We start from the raw sequence: 15,177 nt of genomic DNA, 5'->3' as shown, positions 1-15,177 counted from the left end.
CCAGCTGGTAGAGTGACACAGTCACATTTTTGATCCTCCTCACCTATTTAAATGCTGAATGCAGAGCTACCAGACTTGGTAGTTCTTACTAGAGTCCATTTGCAGTATGAGACACACTTGATAAGCTTGACAACATGGATAGGACAAACTGAATACTTTTAAGGAACGTGAAATTATCTTTCCTTTAGAATCTCACTTTAGAGGCATAAACGTAACTCGAGAAAAAATATTCCAGATTTATTGTGTGTGCTGATATCTGACAGAGTGGAGCGATGGAGATCGAGTCTATGGCGGCGAACACTGCACTGATCAAGGCTAGAGAAGGTAAGACAGCTTTTATCTGATTGTATCCCAGACAAAGAGTTGAAACGTGGAGTAAATTATGTTCATGGCTTGCATCGGACATGTATGCAAAGTTGAAAGATTTTAACATGCTTCAAGAAACTGATACGCTTGTGCGTTTCTTATTGTAAAGTTCTGTTTTCATCGTGTGTTCTTGCAGACATGTACAGTATGCGACTCAGTTTGCAAGATTACAGTACAACTCCAGGCACCTTCACGTACTATTAAAAATTATTCAAAATGACCCGGATGACTGAAATCCAGCACGTGTTGTGTACTAAACTAGTACTCTTGCTTGTGAATGTATACGAATAGATTTGACCGTAAAAATCCTTCCTCTGTAATATTTAAAATCCTACCATTTCTATTTCTTTCTTTCAAAATGTTTTTTTCGTTCTATGGACGCACACTCGGAGATGCATAGGTTTTCTTCAAGGTTTTCTTGAATCGCAAGGTTCGATAGGAAACAGCCCATTCCACATTTCTCTCTCTCTCAGCTCGTATAAAGGACGTTACAGTATTCAGGAAACAAGTACAAATCTGATGCCCTAAGGTCCCAAACAGGTTTGACTCCTTTTCTCATAGTTGAAATCCCCGCGTGTTTGTGCGAGAGCTAAAATTAGAAAGATAAATTAAGAACCTGTCGGTTGAGTCAGAAAGCAGGAAGGACGTCCAGTTTATTTGAATTCTGTGAAAATGTCTTCCAATTTGTTTTGTGTATAGATGTATAGGTAACTACAAATAGCTGCATAACCTAATGTAATATTCAGAACAGCTTTTCCAGCACTCAAATATAATCATAATAACAATTTTGAATAATGAAAGGTTGCGCAAGTTGGTGCAGCAGGTGTCAAATTCGTCTGTTAAAACAGGAAATCAGATGCAAAGTCTGGACAAACACGACCATGTTCTTAAGCAAATATGCAATATTTCGACACTACAAACAACAAGAATAATTAAGTAAATATGCATAATGAGAATACATACACCCAAAAAGGAAAATATTCATTTTTTTATTATTACGTGAGGTTATGTGTTCCAGATTTTAGGAGCAGAATTTTATTTTTATTTTTTTAAGTTTTTTTTTTTTTTTTTACTCTTCTTCTGTTTTTGCTGATCTTAAAACTTGCATTTCTATTTGTGAGATGTTCAAAAATGTGTATTAGAGTTACTCAGGCGTTAAGAGTAAAAAAAAAAAAAAAAAAAAAAAAAAAAAAATGAAAGGATTCTGAAAGGAGTCAATGAGTTGAGAATATCTCATTTCAGACCACTCAGGTTTCCGGAGTGCGAGCAGAATTCAGGTGTGGTGTTCATACAGTACACATCCCGTCTCCAACTTACTTCCTGCAACTATTTTTAACTCAATGCTTGCAAACTCCCTACTCCCTATAATCATATTTTAAGATATATTTCTAAGGTTCTACTTTTCACTCAGGTTGTTGCTAATAATATGATTATTTGTGTTAAATTGAAAAAGAATGCCAAACTGGGCATGGTTTTGTTTAATAGTGGTCTAGAGAAACCAGTAATAACAGCAGGAATTGAGAGGAACTAATGTAATGCTTAAAGCGCAATGCAGTGTTTGTAACAGCACAAAAGCAAGACAAATCCATTGAAATGAACCTTCAATTGTACACTATAAGAAGTTAGAACTATTAAAACTATGATTATAATACCTTGATGAGACTAATTTTCTGCATGCTGCAAAATGGCTTGATTAATTTCCTTCCCAGTAGCATCCACCCTTCTCTACAGTAAAACCCATTAATTGAGTCAAACATATGTACATATAAAGATACTACCACACCTCTCTGTAACCAAGGCAACAATTCCAGGTATCTACAGTAGATTAACCAGAAGAACCAGGTACATGTGAAAGTTCATTGCCAGGTACAGCTACTACCTTGTAGCAGTGAAAGGTGATATGATCAGTGTGGCTGTACAGAGAATTAATTTTTTTTTCCTGATTTTTCTGTCAGTTACACGTACAAAACAAAGACTGCACTTCAGGTTTAGCATGAATTGGTCTTTTGATGGTGATCTAGATTATATATAGCTCTCGTTTAACAGAAATGCAAGGGATGTTGTTACTAAACCGTGAAGTTTTTTGTCGTTAGGTTTAATGATAAGTTAGTTCCTGTTAGCACTTACATCATAGCAGCTTTAAACAATTATTAAGGTAATAAATGTAGCTTGTCATATTACTGAGCTCCAAATCTCCATGCTGAAGATTTTCCATGGTGGAAAACTTACCCGACTGTTACAAAGCACTGAGGCTGGAGACTCTTTCCAAAAGAAATGTCTCATAAACACGTCTCTGCTCAGTGTTGTGCTACCAGTGAAAGAAAATACAGCGAGTGAAGGAACGTCATTTAGTAATGGAAGGTTTGAATGTATTAAAAGCAGTGTTGATGACACACAACACATGTTCATTGCTTTAAATGTTAAAGTTTCAACACTGTGCGTTAGGACTGTACATGTGTTATCTTTTTCTGTGAAATATAAACCGAGACAAGAATTTGTACATTTATAATTCTGTCTTATGGTTCATACAAGGAGGATACGCGGTATAGAAGATGGATGGATGGATGGATGGTTCATACAAGGATTGACATTATTCTGCGTTATGATGTTTATCTTTATTACGTCACGATTATTTTCTTTGGGCTTCATGAGTATTGTCAGACATTTTGTTTGGGTTTTAAAAGAGATTTAGACCAATTATACAGAACATATTAACATATTGCTATGTCACAAATTATGCCATTATCTTATTTTATTTGTGTAAACATTTAAATGGAAAAAGTCATTAAATGCATAACTAGTTCCATAACAAACCCCAGAAATGAGTTTTCTGTGTGCCACATGTCCAGAAGAGGTGCCATTTTGGCCACTATGTCCATTTTTTATTTTAACTTGTATCAGGGAACTAATTGCATTTATCCAAGAAATTATTCTTGAGCAAGATTACATTATTCTTCAGTAACACACAGTATCTCAAGCCAAGTATCACTGCTCATTAGGAATATACCCACATGTGTTGCCATTTTAAGACCCTTCAGCTCTTATAACACCAAAAGAGCAAATGTTTTTCTGCGTTTTAAATCCAGACAGAGATTACAACTCAACCTTGCAGCATCCAGGATAAGACTTGGGACTCACGTTGTCTGTAATTCCGTGTTCTCCCTTGCTGATGTGGACAGCTTTCCCTAATAAGCATTTTTGTAATGATCATCTCTGTCATGTCACTGAAGGTGGTCGTGGCAAACACAAAGGAAGAAGCAGGAGATGGAAAGAGCTGCTGCGATTTCCTCACATTAACGAGTGTGCTGAGCTGGAATGCACTATCGGTGAGATGCTGAATGCAAAAGAATAAAACAGTTCAGTTTCGCAGATGAGAAAGCGCCTGGGGTAATGCAATGATTCTGTGTGTGTGTGTGTGTGTTTGTGCGTTACAGAACGAGACTACTATAGCCTGTGTGTGGAACAGCCTATAGGGAAGGCATTATTCCAACTCTACTGTGAGACAAAACCAGAGCTGAAATGCTGCATGGACTTCCTGGATGCGACGGTATGCACAGAGCCCCGATCTCATTCCCACTCAACACTTTTGGGATGAATCGGAATGTCGACTTCACCCCAGGCCTCCTCGCCCCACATCAGTACTTGACCTCACTAATGCTCCTGTGAAAATCTCAATAAATCCCCACAAATCCCAACAGCCACGCTCCGAAATCTAGTGGAAAGCCTTCCCAGAAGAGTGGAGCTTATTATAACAGCAAAGGGAGACTAAATCTGGAACGGGATGTTCAGCAAGCACACGAGTGTTATGCTCAGGTGTCCACAAACTTTTGGAAATATAGTGTATAAGTAAGGAATAAAATAATAATCAACAATCAGAACAACAGTCAATAAGAGCATATCCCAATTTGTTTTTTTCCTCTTATACCAAAGTATCCGCAAAACAAGCTAGTTCCTGTCAATACTTACAGCGCCCTCCATTAATATTGGCACGCCTGGTAAATATGAGCAAAGAATGCTGTGAAAAATTGTCTGTATTGTTGAACCTTTGAAGATTTAGTTAAAAAATTCACAAAAATACTCTGCTCTCATGGATATCAAACAATTGCAAACACAACACAGGTTTATCAAAAAATATATCTTTGTTAAATATAGGTGTCCAACAATTATTAACACCTTTTCAGTCAATACTCTGTGACACTTCCTCTTGTACATCATAATAGCTACAAACGGTTGTTTCCCCCAAGTAGACATGACAAAAAAAAATGCAGCTTGGCCTGTTATGAAGAAATTGCAAAGACTCCCCCATGTCTGAAAATTTTTTGAGAGTCATAAATGCTAAATAAACATCTCCTGAAAGAAAACTTTACCGTATTAACAACTGCATGTCATTTAAACCCATTTATGTAGCGCGTCCATCATACAAGTCCCTGTGTTGTTACTATAGAAACTATTTACAGCGTATAATAATATAAACCTATGATTACTGTCTGAGCTGCTGTTAGAAACAATTAATCAACACCTTCTTACCAATCAGAATTGGTCATTCAACAACACTGATAAAGCAATATTATTAACGGCACGAAGGTTTCTGCATTTAGCTAGCTGTTGAGGTCTTTTTCTCTGTTTGTTTTAATCAGGAAGAGCATGAGGTCATACCAGCCGAGAAATGGAAGAGCTATGGGAATGAAATTATTTCAAAGTATCTCAACACAGAGGTAAACATATTTAAATAAGCAACACTGCACTGAATGTATTTTTTAATTTTTTTAAATGCATGTACATCTTCCAACACTGGACACAATATTACTGAACTATTAATACCCAGGAGTTAACCTGGATCTGGAGAGCTCCTTCATGTTTAGCTTAGGTAAACAGGAAGCTTTGGTAATATATAATTTGATTAAATTGTAAATAATAGGTAATAGAGATAATGGCCACCCAATTGTAGTTGGTCCAGTTTCGAGACATTTAAGGTACTGACTTTGACTTTTCTTGAACTTATGGGCTGTCTTGGTCGAGGGCATTGGTCTTAGTAGATATGGTCTTGTCCTTGACCATCTATCTATAGATCCATTTTCCATACCACTTATCCTACACAAGGTCGCAGTGGAGCCTGGAGCCTATCCCAAGGAACTCGTGCACAAGGCGGGGGACACCCTGGGGAGCCGACCCATCGCAGGGCACAATCATACACCCATTCACACACTATGGACAATTTGGAAATGCCAAACAGCCTACAACATATGTCTTCAGACTGGGAAGGAAACCAGAGTACCCGGAGGAAATCTCCGAAGCATGAGGAGAACATACAAAATGCACGCACACAGGGCCGAGATGGGATTCAAACTCCCAGTCCCGGAGGTGCGAGGCAAACGTGCTAACCACTAAGCCACCGTGCCCCCCTGTTCCTGACCAAGAGTTTCTAAAATGAATGTTTTATTTTCGCGTGCACATTTTTAAAAATTCATTAACTAGAAAACAGCCATCTCGTTGGCGCAGTGCATGAGTGAAGCAAACTAGCTGAGATTAAGGCGTAACCTTGAAAAGGATTTGGTGGTTTTCGGTCTCGATCTTGTCTCGCTTTCATTTGGACTTGACTACCTTAAGACTTGACTTATGGTCTTGACTCGTTCTTGCATAATCCTGGTCCTGGAATAATCTTGGACTTGCCAATGACAGACTTGACCACAGCCTCACAAACTCCCATGATTGGTTAGTATCACTCTGATTGACAGGGGAGAGATTAACACCATCCTTCTCACCCAAAGAGAAAGGCCAGCTATGCCCAATCTTCTAATAATAAAGCAAACGGTCGTACCTATCGGGAGCCTCATGTCTTTGATATCGATGTTGAGAACTCCATATAATAACTTATACGTCGAGAGGCACTCTTCTCACATGGCTGGTACTCGTGGAAGAAGTAAAGAGTAAATCCTTATGTAACTCCTGGTAATACCAATGCCTTGATGTTATATTTATTTCAAATGGAAAATGTTGTCAGTATGCTTAACCTACGTAGGCTAGACTGGATCACAGCACATGCAAATACTGTCCAATGTCCATTTATATGTACAATGTCCTAGTTTTTATTTTTGTTTATATTAGCTTATGTATATGTTCAGTCTCCTCAACTTGTGCAGGAGATACCAGATAACCACCGGGAGATATGCAAGAAGAACCTGGAGCTCAACAGTTCTTACAGTCCCTTCAGCGACTGCAGAAAGTGAGTTTCCTTCTGCAGAAAGAAAGGGTTTCGCTTTGTAAGTGCGCTGACAGTAATATCTATAATGACTGAAATTTTGGGGTATTCTTGCTCCAGGGCGCTACATGACTATTTAAGCGGAGCGCCTTTCAAAGATTATCAGAAGAGCATGTATTTTGACCGTTTTCTGCAGTGGAAGATGGTTGAAAGGTGAGCGATTTGATCCTACAAATCTGTGCCCTTTTTGCAAAATGATGTGAAACATATAGCCTAAGATGATGCAGTATATCCGTCCATTCAGGAAAACAAGCTAAACACACGTTTCTGCCCACAGAAAACCAGTCACGAGGAACATGTTTCGAGAGTACCGGGTTTTAGGAAAGGGAGGCTTTGGGGAGGTAAGGATACGGTCATTTAAAACAGCAACAGTTGTAGAAGAATGTTCACGTATTGAATAAGTGATGAAACTTTGAAGTATTTAAGCGGGTATCATTACGCAACGTGTCATTACTAAAATAACAAAATGCAAGTATGTGCTATTCATCTTACACTTCACACCTCAGGTCTGTGCGTGCCAAGTTCGGGCATCCGGCAAAATGTACGCCTGTAAGAAACTGGAAAAGAAGCGCATCAAGAAGCAGAAGGCAGAAATTTTGGCACTCAATGAGAAGCAAATCCTGGAGAAAGTCAACAGCAGATTTGTGGTGAGAAGTTTTTAGCATATTTTCAACAGTATCAGTAAAACTGTCTGTTTCTTTTTTTATTTAAGAATGTTGTTCTGTTTCTGTGCAATAGGTCGGTTTAGCTTACGCGTATGAGACCAAGGAAGCTCTCTGCCTGGTGCTGACACTAATGAATGGAGGAGATCTGACGTTTCACATATACAAGATGGGCATTACAGGATTTAGCAAGGACAGGGTGCAGTTTTATGCAGCTCAGGTCCTTTGTGGCCTGGATCACCTTCACCAAAACAATGTTATTTACCGGTATGCTGCTTCAACAAGCTTACCTAAATGTACTTTGAATATACTTAGTTCAATTTCTGGAAGTATAATCAACTTCAATTTCATTTCAGGGATTTAAAGCCTGAAAACATCCTCTTGGATGATAACGGTTAGTGCATCTATCTATACAGGAACACACACTCAACACATTACATATGGTTCAACCGCTGTATGTTGTAAGGCAGAATTCATCTTCCACGGCCTATAATAGCTTTGCGTGCAACGTAAACAACTGACATTTATTTCACAACACATCATTTGGTTTCTATTTTTATCCTCCGTTTGCTGTCTTACTCAGAGCATGTCTTATCCGGTCAAACGAGGAAATGATTCAGGAATGCACAGGCCATCATGTGTGCAGGTCTTATCTGTTTACTTTCTATTTTAAGCTTCAGGAACAATGCTCTGAATTCATTTTCTGCATGAAATCCGAGCCACACTGAATCGCCACTGCACTTCTGCAATTGTTCATTAAAATTTCCAAGAAACATCCATACAAGGACACTTCCTGAGAGGTCTTAGAGAGTTAGGGGCCCCCACCTTCCTCCACCCAGATCATATACGGTATAAGATATAGGCATGGAGGCCCACATCTACGGTGTCACGTAACCTAATTGGGATTAAATACAACATAAATACAAACTAATAAAATAATTTAACCAAAGGTATCAGCAATGTAATAAGAAGTCACTTAAAATACTCATTGTCTTCATTTTTGATGAAGATAATATGCTACAGACAGAAGATAAAAACATGTTTTTATTCAACAAATATAAACGTATAATCGTTGATATGGTGAAGAAGTTTATTTAACATTTATGGAAGGAGTCTCCAGTGTCATTGCTTTGTAACAGTTAGACCCTCAGGACAAACACTACAGCTCGTGCTGTTTCCTCAGAGTAATCAACTTCAGGGTGGTAAGAGTAACTCGGCTTCATCGCACCATCCCAATGTTGATGATTTTTATTTAACAAAAAATCCTGTCATGTTTTATTCATTAATCAACCACAGAAAAGTGTGTGTACATTGTTATTTATAAATACGTAGAGCATTCCCCAAAGGTGTATTTGTTTTACATGTGTAAATTAGCATTTCATGCATTTATGATGGTGGTGATTTTGTTTTTTCTAGGCCACATACGCATATCTGACCTGGGCTTGTCCGTAATCGTTAAAGAAGGAAAGCGCATTCGTGGCAAAGTGGGAACGTCTGGATACATGGGTATGTCATGATGTCATCAGTAAACCACAGGACACATGCAGCTTAACACTCTGACGGGTTAAACGATAGGCCAGTTCTTATCTTACAGTTTATATGTAACTTATACACAAGTTTTTAACGTGCAGGCAAAATATGATAAATATCCTACTTTTACATCTTGCATCAATATAATATTAACCTAACTTTAAAACTTTCATAACATTACTGCGCAATACTTTTCTTTTTGGTGGTGGTGTTGACTATGGAGTTCAAATATATATATCTGTACAGGTGCATCTCAAAAAATTTGGATATCATGGAAAAGTTCTTTTTTTTTTCCATAATTTAATTAAAAAAGTGGAACTTTCATATACTGTAGATTCATAAATCACACATAAAGTGAAATATTTCAAGACTTTTTTGTTTTAATCTCAATGATTACGGCTTTCAGCTCACGGAAATCAAAAATCCAGTATCTCAAAATATTAGAATTATTGTTGGCAAATTGCTGTGGTAACAAGAGGAATAAAATACACCCCATGGCCAAAAGTATGTGGACACCTGACCATCACACCCATATGTGTTTCTTCCCCAAACTTCCCTTCACTGAAACTAAGAGGACCAAACCTGTTCCAGCACGACAATGGCCCTGTGCACAAAGCGAGCTCCATGAAAACATGGCTTACCAGACTTGGAGCAGAACCCTGACCTCAAACACCACCAAACACCTTTAGGATGAACTGGAATGATGGCTGTGCACCAGGCCTCCTCACCCAATATCAGCGCCTGACCTCATGCGCTCTTGTGGCTGAATGAGCACAAATCCCCCACAGCATTGCTCCAAAATCTAGTGGAAAGCCTTCTCAGAAGAGTGGAGGTCATTGAGGAACAATACAGGATGTTCAATACTGAGGTCTCCATATACTTTTAGCCATATAGTGTACTTTGGAATGAGCTGTTATAGGTAAATAATCACCTTCTGCACGGTTAACACACTAAATCATTGTAACGCTTTAAAACTTTTAGGATTAGTTAATGATTTCATCTTCTATAGCCAAATCAGTCCTTTACTATCAGTCCATTGCTATTTCCAGCCTTTACATATGTACAGTAGAGTTAATTTTATATATCCGACTGTTTGTGCACGCAGCTCCAGAGGTCATTAGTGACCAGCACTATGGTGTCAGTGTCGACTGGTGGGGACTCGGCTGTCTCATCTACGAGATGACCGCGGCGTCTCTTCCGTTCCGCGAGCGCCACGAGCGGCTGCACCGGAAAGAGCTTGAGAAAAGAGTGCTCGAGACCAGAGAGGACTACGGGGTCCGGTTCACATGGGACACGAAAGACATCTGCCAAGCGGTATGAACACCTCACTAAACCTGTTGTAGACAAGCGTAGAGTAAGAAAGTACGACTACCATTTTGCGAGTACAGACCACGCCCTCAACTAAATGACATGAAGAACAGGGACTTTTCACTATGGGGTGGTCTGTTAGACCCAGTGACTTTATTGAGATGGCAATCTAGAGTGGGACAGAATATTAATCCACATCCATAGAACATGACAAAGTGTATGATCTGAGTAGAACATGTCCATCAGACATAAAAGACAGACACCTAAGCAACATTTGTTTGAAGTAAAGCAAACAAACTTACTTGTTTCTGCACAACATTACACTTGTTGACAGCCCTTGCCTTTAGACAAAGATTAAATGAATATTTAAAGGTTAGTGGAGGGCATGTTTCATATAAACTAGCCTATCACAGGAAGATTTACCAAGTCCTTCAGTTTTGTATACTTATTACTTTATTAGGAACACTATATTAATACTGGGTAGGACCTCCCTTTGCTCTCAAAACAGCCTCACTTCTTCATGGCATGGATTCTATAAGATGTTGGAAACATTCCTGTGAGATTCTGGTCCATGTTGACATGACCGCATCATGCAATTCCTGCAGATTTTTCAGGTGCACTTTCCTGCTGCAAATCTCCTGTTCTACCCCATCCCAAAGGTGATCTACTGGATTCAGATCTGGTAACTGGGAAAGCCACTGAAGAACACTGAACTTATTGTCATGAAACCAGTTTGAAATGACTTTTGCTTTGTGACATGGTGCATTATCATGCCTGAAGAAGATGGGTAGAAGATTAGAAGATGGGTAAATTGTGGCCATGAAGGGATGCACACGGTCAGTAATAATTCTCAAACAGGCTGTGGTATTCGAGCGATAATTAATTGGTATTAACGGGCTCAACGTATGCCAAGAAAACATTCCCCACACCATTGCACCACCTCCACCAGCCTGGACAGTTGACAAAGGCAGGGTGGGTCCATGGATTCATGCGGATGGTAGCAATTCTTACCATCTGTGTGCCTCTGCAGAAATCAAGATTCATCAGACCAGGCTACGTTCCAGCCTTCAACTGTCCAGTTTTGGTGAACCTGTGCGCACTGCAGCATCAGCTTTCTGTTCTTGGCTGACAAAAGTGGATCCTGATGTGGTCTTCTGATGTTGTAGCCCAGCCTCCTCAAGTTTTGACGTGTTGTGATTCTTTTCTGCTCACCACAACTGTACAGACTGGTTATCCGAGTTACTGTAGCCTTTCGGTCAGCTCGAAATAATCAGACCTCTCTCCACAACAAGGCATTTCTGTCCGCAGCACTGCTGCTCACTGGATGCTTTTTTCTTTATTGCACCATTCTGAGTAAACTCTAGAGACTGTTGTGTGTGAAAATCCCAGGAGATCAGCTGTTATAGAAATATGCAAACCAACCAGTCATGCCACAGTCAAAATCACTGAGATCACATTTTTTGTCCATCCTGATGGTTAATATAAACATTACCCGAAGCCGCTGGCCCGTACCTGCATGGATTTTATGCTTTGCAGCCACACGATTGGCTGATTAGATAATTGTATGACTGCACAGGTGTACAGATGTTCCTAATAAAGGGCTTAGTGAGTGTATTAATCATGTCTTATTCTGGTGGCCATGTTTCACCCATAGCTCCACCCACAACGAAGAGTCATTGGGCTGGAATTATGTGTGGTTTCTGCTTTGCAGTAGACAGCCAGGAACAACACTACTGACTAAATACTAGGGAGGAGGCTGTGGGTATGGAAACTTCGTCACTGAGAAAAAGAATTTATAGGATTAATTATCTAAGAAGGTGGAGCATCAGGTGTGGCCATTCTCACAATCTTCAGTCATTTCATAATGCATTTGTGGAGTTGAACTTTTACTATTCCACTTCTGAAGACTCAACTCCAGTAAAGTACTTTGAACTGTACCACATTTAGCGCATTGTGACTAATAAACAACTTAAAACCTTTAAAAGTCTGAGCAACTCAATTACAAATGGCTTTGATACTTACTATATTTAAGTAGGTGTAATTGTACAGAATAATAAAAGCCAGTACCAGTGTGTCACATGTAAACTTGTATTTAGATATGAATTAACCCCTTACTGTCTCAGCTTAATATTTAGAGCATATTCACTATAAATGATTCAGTAACTACAGTGAAACTAATCAAAATATTGTTACTAGAATGTAAGTAAAATATATATATCATAATTTACTTTTTAAAAATTATTTTAAGTATTATTTGAATAATATTGAGTCGAGTAGTATTTAAGCCAAATTCTACATTTACTAAAAGTGAAAGTTCACCACTGGCTTCCATTTCTTCGTGATCAGATATCCATGTCCAATCTCATATCTGTGGCTCTGTGTACAGGAAAACTGAAATCTCAATCAGAAAATGATGATTTTTTTTTTAAGTTACTGTAACTCAATGAACAAACATCAGGTGTTGCTTAAATGTCAGTGGACTTACGTTACCATTACAAACATTTAGTTAAATATGCAGCTCATCAAGTAATATGGTGTTAAACCGTTGAATTGAATCAGACTGTTTCTCTCAGCTCTTGGCCAAAAATCCAGAGGAAAGACTGGGATGCGGCACTGGTGGTGCGAACGACATAAAAAATAACGTGTTCTTCAAGGACATCAACTTCAGGCGGTTAGAGGCTGGAATGCTGGAGCCACCTTTTGTGCCAAATGTAAGTAAGATAAATTTTTCATCATGGTTTAAGCAGACACACTGCAGTGTCAAAAATCATTTGAGTGTACAAACCCGTCAAAGTGCAAAAAGTGAACATGCTGTTAGAGGAAAACAGTCATTTGTTAATGAACTAATTTGCTAGTAAACAGTAAAAGACAGGAAACATTACAAGTTTGCTTAAATAGTGTGTATTCTGGACCATGATGAGGTTTTGTTTCTCCACCAAAGATTATTTTTAAAGTGCAAAATAAGTCCTCCATTATCAAAGCTCATGATGACTTACGTTCTTCGTTGCCACAGCCAAAAGCCGTGTACTGCCATGACGTTGTGGATATCGACCAATTCTCCACAGTGAAGGGAGTCAACCTTGATGTGACAGATGAAGACTTTTACACCAAGTTCTGCACGGGCAGCATGACCATCCCATGGCAAAATGAGGTATTGAAAAAAAAGAACATAAGATAATACAATTAAACACCTTTTCCTTACATCAAAAACTCTGCTACATTCTCTCTTCTGCTTTGTGCAGATGATTGAGACGGAGTGCTTTAAAGATCTGAACGTATTCGGCCCCAAAGGCACGAGGACGCCAGATCTTGATCGTACACTTCCGGTTGGCCAGAGCCCCAGTTCTCACCACAAGAGCACGCACCAACCAAAGACAAGCTCCCGACGCAGGCTGATTGATAAAATCTTTAAAAGACATGTAAGGGAATATTTTATTAAACACTCCGCAAACATTGAGCACTTTGCAAGGAACTGTACATTCATGAATTTATCCAATCACTCAATCATGTGGCAGCAGCGCTACAAGTCAAGAGCTTCAGTTTATGTTCAAATGAAACATAAAAATTGGAAAAAAATGTGATCTCGGTGACTTTGACAGTGGCATGGACGTTGCTTATCTAGGATTTGGTGCAAAAGACAAACATCCAACAAACACCTTGTTGATGAGAGAGGTCAGAGGAGAACGACCACACGGTTTCAATCGGACAGGAACTCAAATAGCCAATCGCACAACCGTGGTGATCAGAAAAGCTTCTCAGATTGGAAAAAAGACCAGATGACGTCTTTCCTTTTTTTAAACAGTGCAGGTTTGGTGAACCTGTGCCCGTTGTAGCCTCAGACTCCTGTTCCTGTTCAAGAGTAGTACCCGATGTGATCGTCTGCTGTTGCGGTCCTTCAAGGTTCAACACGTTGGGAATTGGGATGCTTTTCTGCTCAGCAGAGTTGTGAAGAGTGGTTATTTCAGCTACCATAGACTTCCTGTCAGCTTAAACAAGTCCAGCCGTTCTCCTCTGATCTCCTCTCGTGTCTTCAAGGTGTTTTCGTAACTTTAGATGTTTTTGTTTGCTTGTTTCTGTGGTCTCTATCGCAGTGGGGTAGGTGAAGAAAATAATTTCAATGTGCCGTGGTGTATATGTGATCAGTAAAGACTCTATCATTATTATCATTAACCCTGTTCTGGAGATCTGCCTTCCTGAAGACTTTAGCTCCAACCATTATCGTGCCCACCCGAGCATCTAATCATCGCCTCATTAAGTTCCTGATCAACGAAAACGGGTGTGTTAGATTTAGTTTGGAGATGAAACCTGCAGGAAGGTCGATCTCAAGGAAGAGGGTTGGTGACCTCTGCTCTAAAGAACATCTCAGGAGAGTAGCAGTTTCTGATCTCCTCAAAGCAGCCTGTCTGTCTGCCTGCAACAATCACACCATGGTCAAAGTCTCTGAGATCACGATTTTCCCCATTCTGATGTATACATTAAGTTCCTGACCTGTATCTGCAGGATTTTATGCATTGCTCTGCTGCTACTGTCACACCGTGGGCTGACTGGATAACCGCAGGAACGTTCAGGTCAAAAATGAACGTGAACGTATACTGCGTTTTCCTAGTACGTCCATGCCAGCTGATGTATCCGTTTACACCGGATTCTGTTTTCCAGAACTGTGACGAGGCCACAGAGCAGAAGAGCAGACCATCGAGGAAGAGTTCTGATGAGCTTCAAATGAACTTATTAGACTCTATATCAGATGACTTGTAAATAGTGTCTATAAATAGATACCGTTTCGACAGAGATGTACTAAAGGTTCGTGAAGCTGTAAGGACTTGTGCCTAGTTCTTAACTTTTTAACTAGGATTTAAACTAGCAGGATTGATGCTGCGTTTTACAGATCGTTGTCAGTGTGAAGGAGTGAATATGTGCCTTACTTTATGATTAATTTGACATTTTCCATGTGTTTTATACTGTTACGTCTTATCAAAATACACAACTGAAAATCAGTGAAATCATTTTGTACGTTTTGTGGGTCTGTCTGTTATTCAGTGAGCTGAAACACAC

The 15,177-nt window shown here is 39.3% G+C and overlaps 1 protein-coding gene across 2 annotated transcripts; it reads left to right on the top strand.

The window, feature by feature from the left end:
- grk5 (G protein-coupled receptor kinase 5) lies at positions 1 to 15,119 on the top strand. 2 transcript variants are annotated; one of them, XM_017489738.3, is made up of 16 exons: positions 1 to 324; positions 3,597 to 3,692; positions 3,801 to 3,913; positions 5,004 to 5,081; positions 6,489 to 6,589; positions 6,686 to 6,778; positions 6,903 to 6,966; positions 7,132 to 7,272; positions 7,364 to 7,554; positions 7,644 to 7,681; positions 8,704 to 8,793; positions 9,923 to 10,131; positions 12,699 to 12,836; positions 13,139 to 13,276; positions 13,368 to 13,544; positions 14,782 to 15,119. In XM_017489738.3, the coding sequence occupies exons 1-16, from the start codon at positions 273 to 275 to the stop codon at positions 14,878 to 14,880; spliced, it is 1,818 nt and encodes a 605-aa protein (XP_017345227.1). In that variant the 5' UTR covers positions 1 to 272; the 3' UTR covers positions 14,881 to 15,119. The 2 variants fall into 2 exon arrangements, with proteins under 2 accessions (XP_017345227.1, XP_017345228.1); XM_017489739.3 differs by having other exon boundaries at positions 50 to 324; positions 6,507 to 6,589.
- Positions 15,120 to 15,177: the final 58 nt, after the last annotated feature.

Source organism: Ictalurus punctatus, chromosome 16 (genome assembly GCF_001660625.3).
Source record: "Ictalurus punctatus breed USDA103 chromosome 16, Coco_2.0, whole genome shotgun sequence".
NCBI lineage: Eukaryota > Metazoa > Chordata > Actinopteri > Siluriformes > Ictaluridae > Ictalurus > Ictalurus punctatus.
The sequence above is the reverse complement of the archived record's forward strand: the minus strand, read 5'-3'. Positions and strand labels throughout refer to the sequence as shown.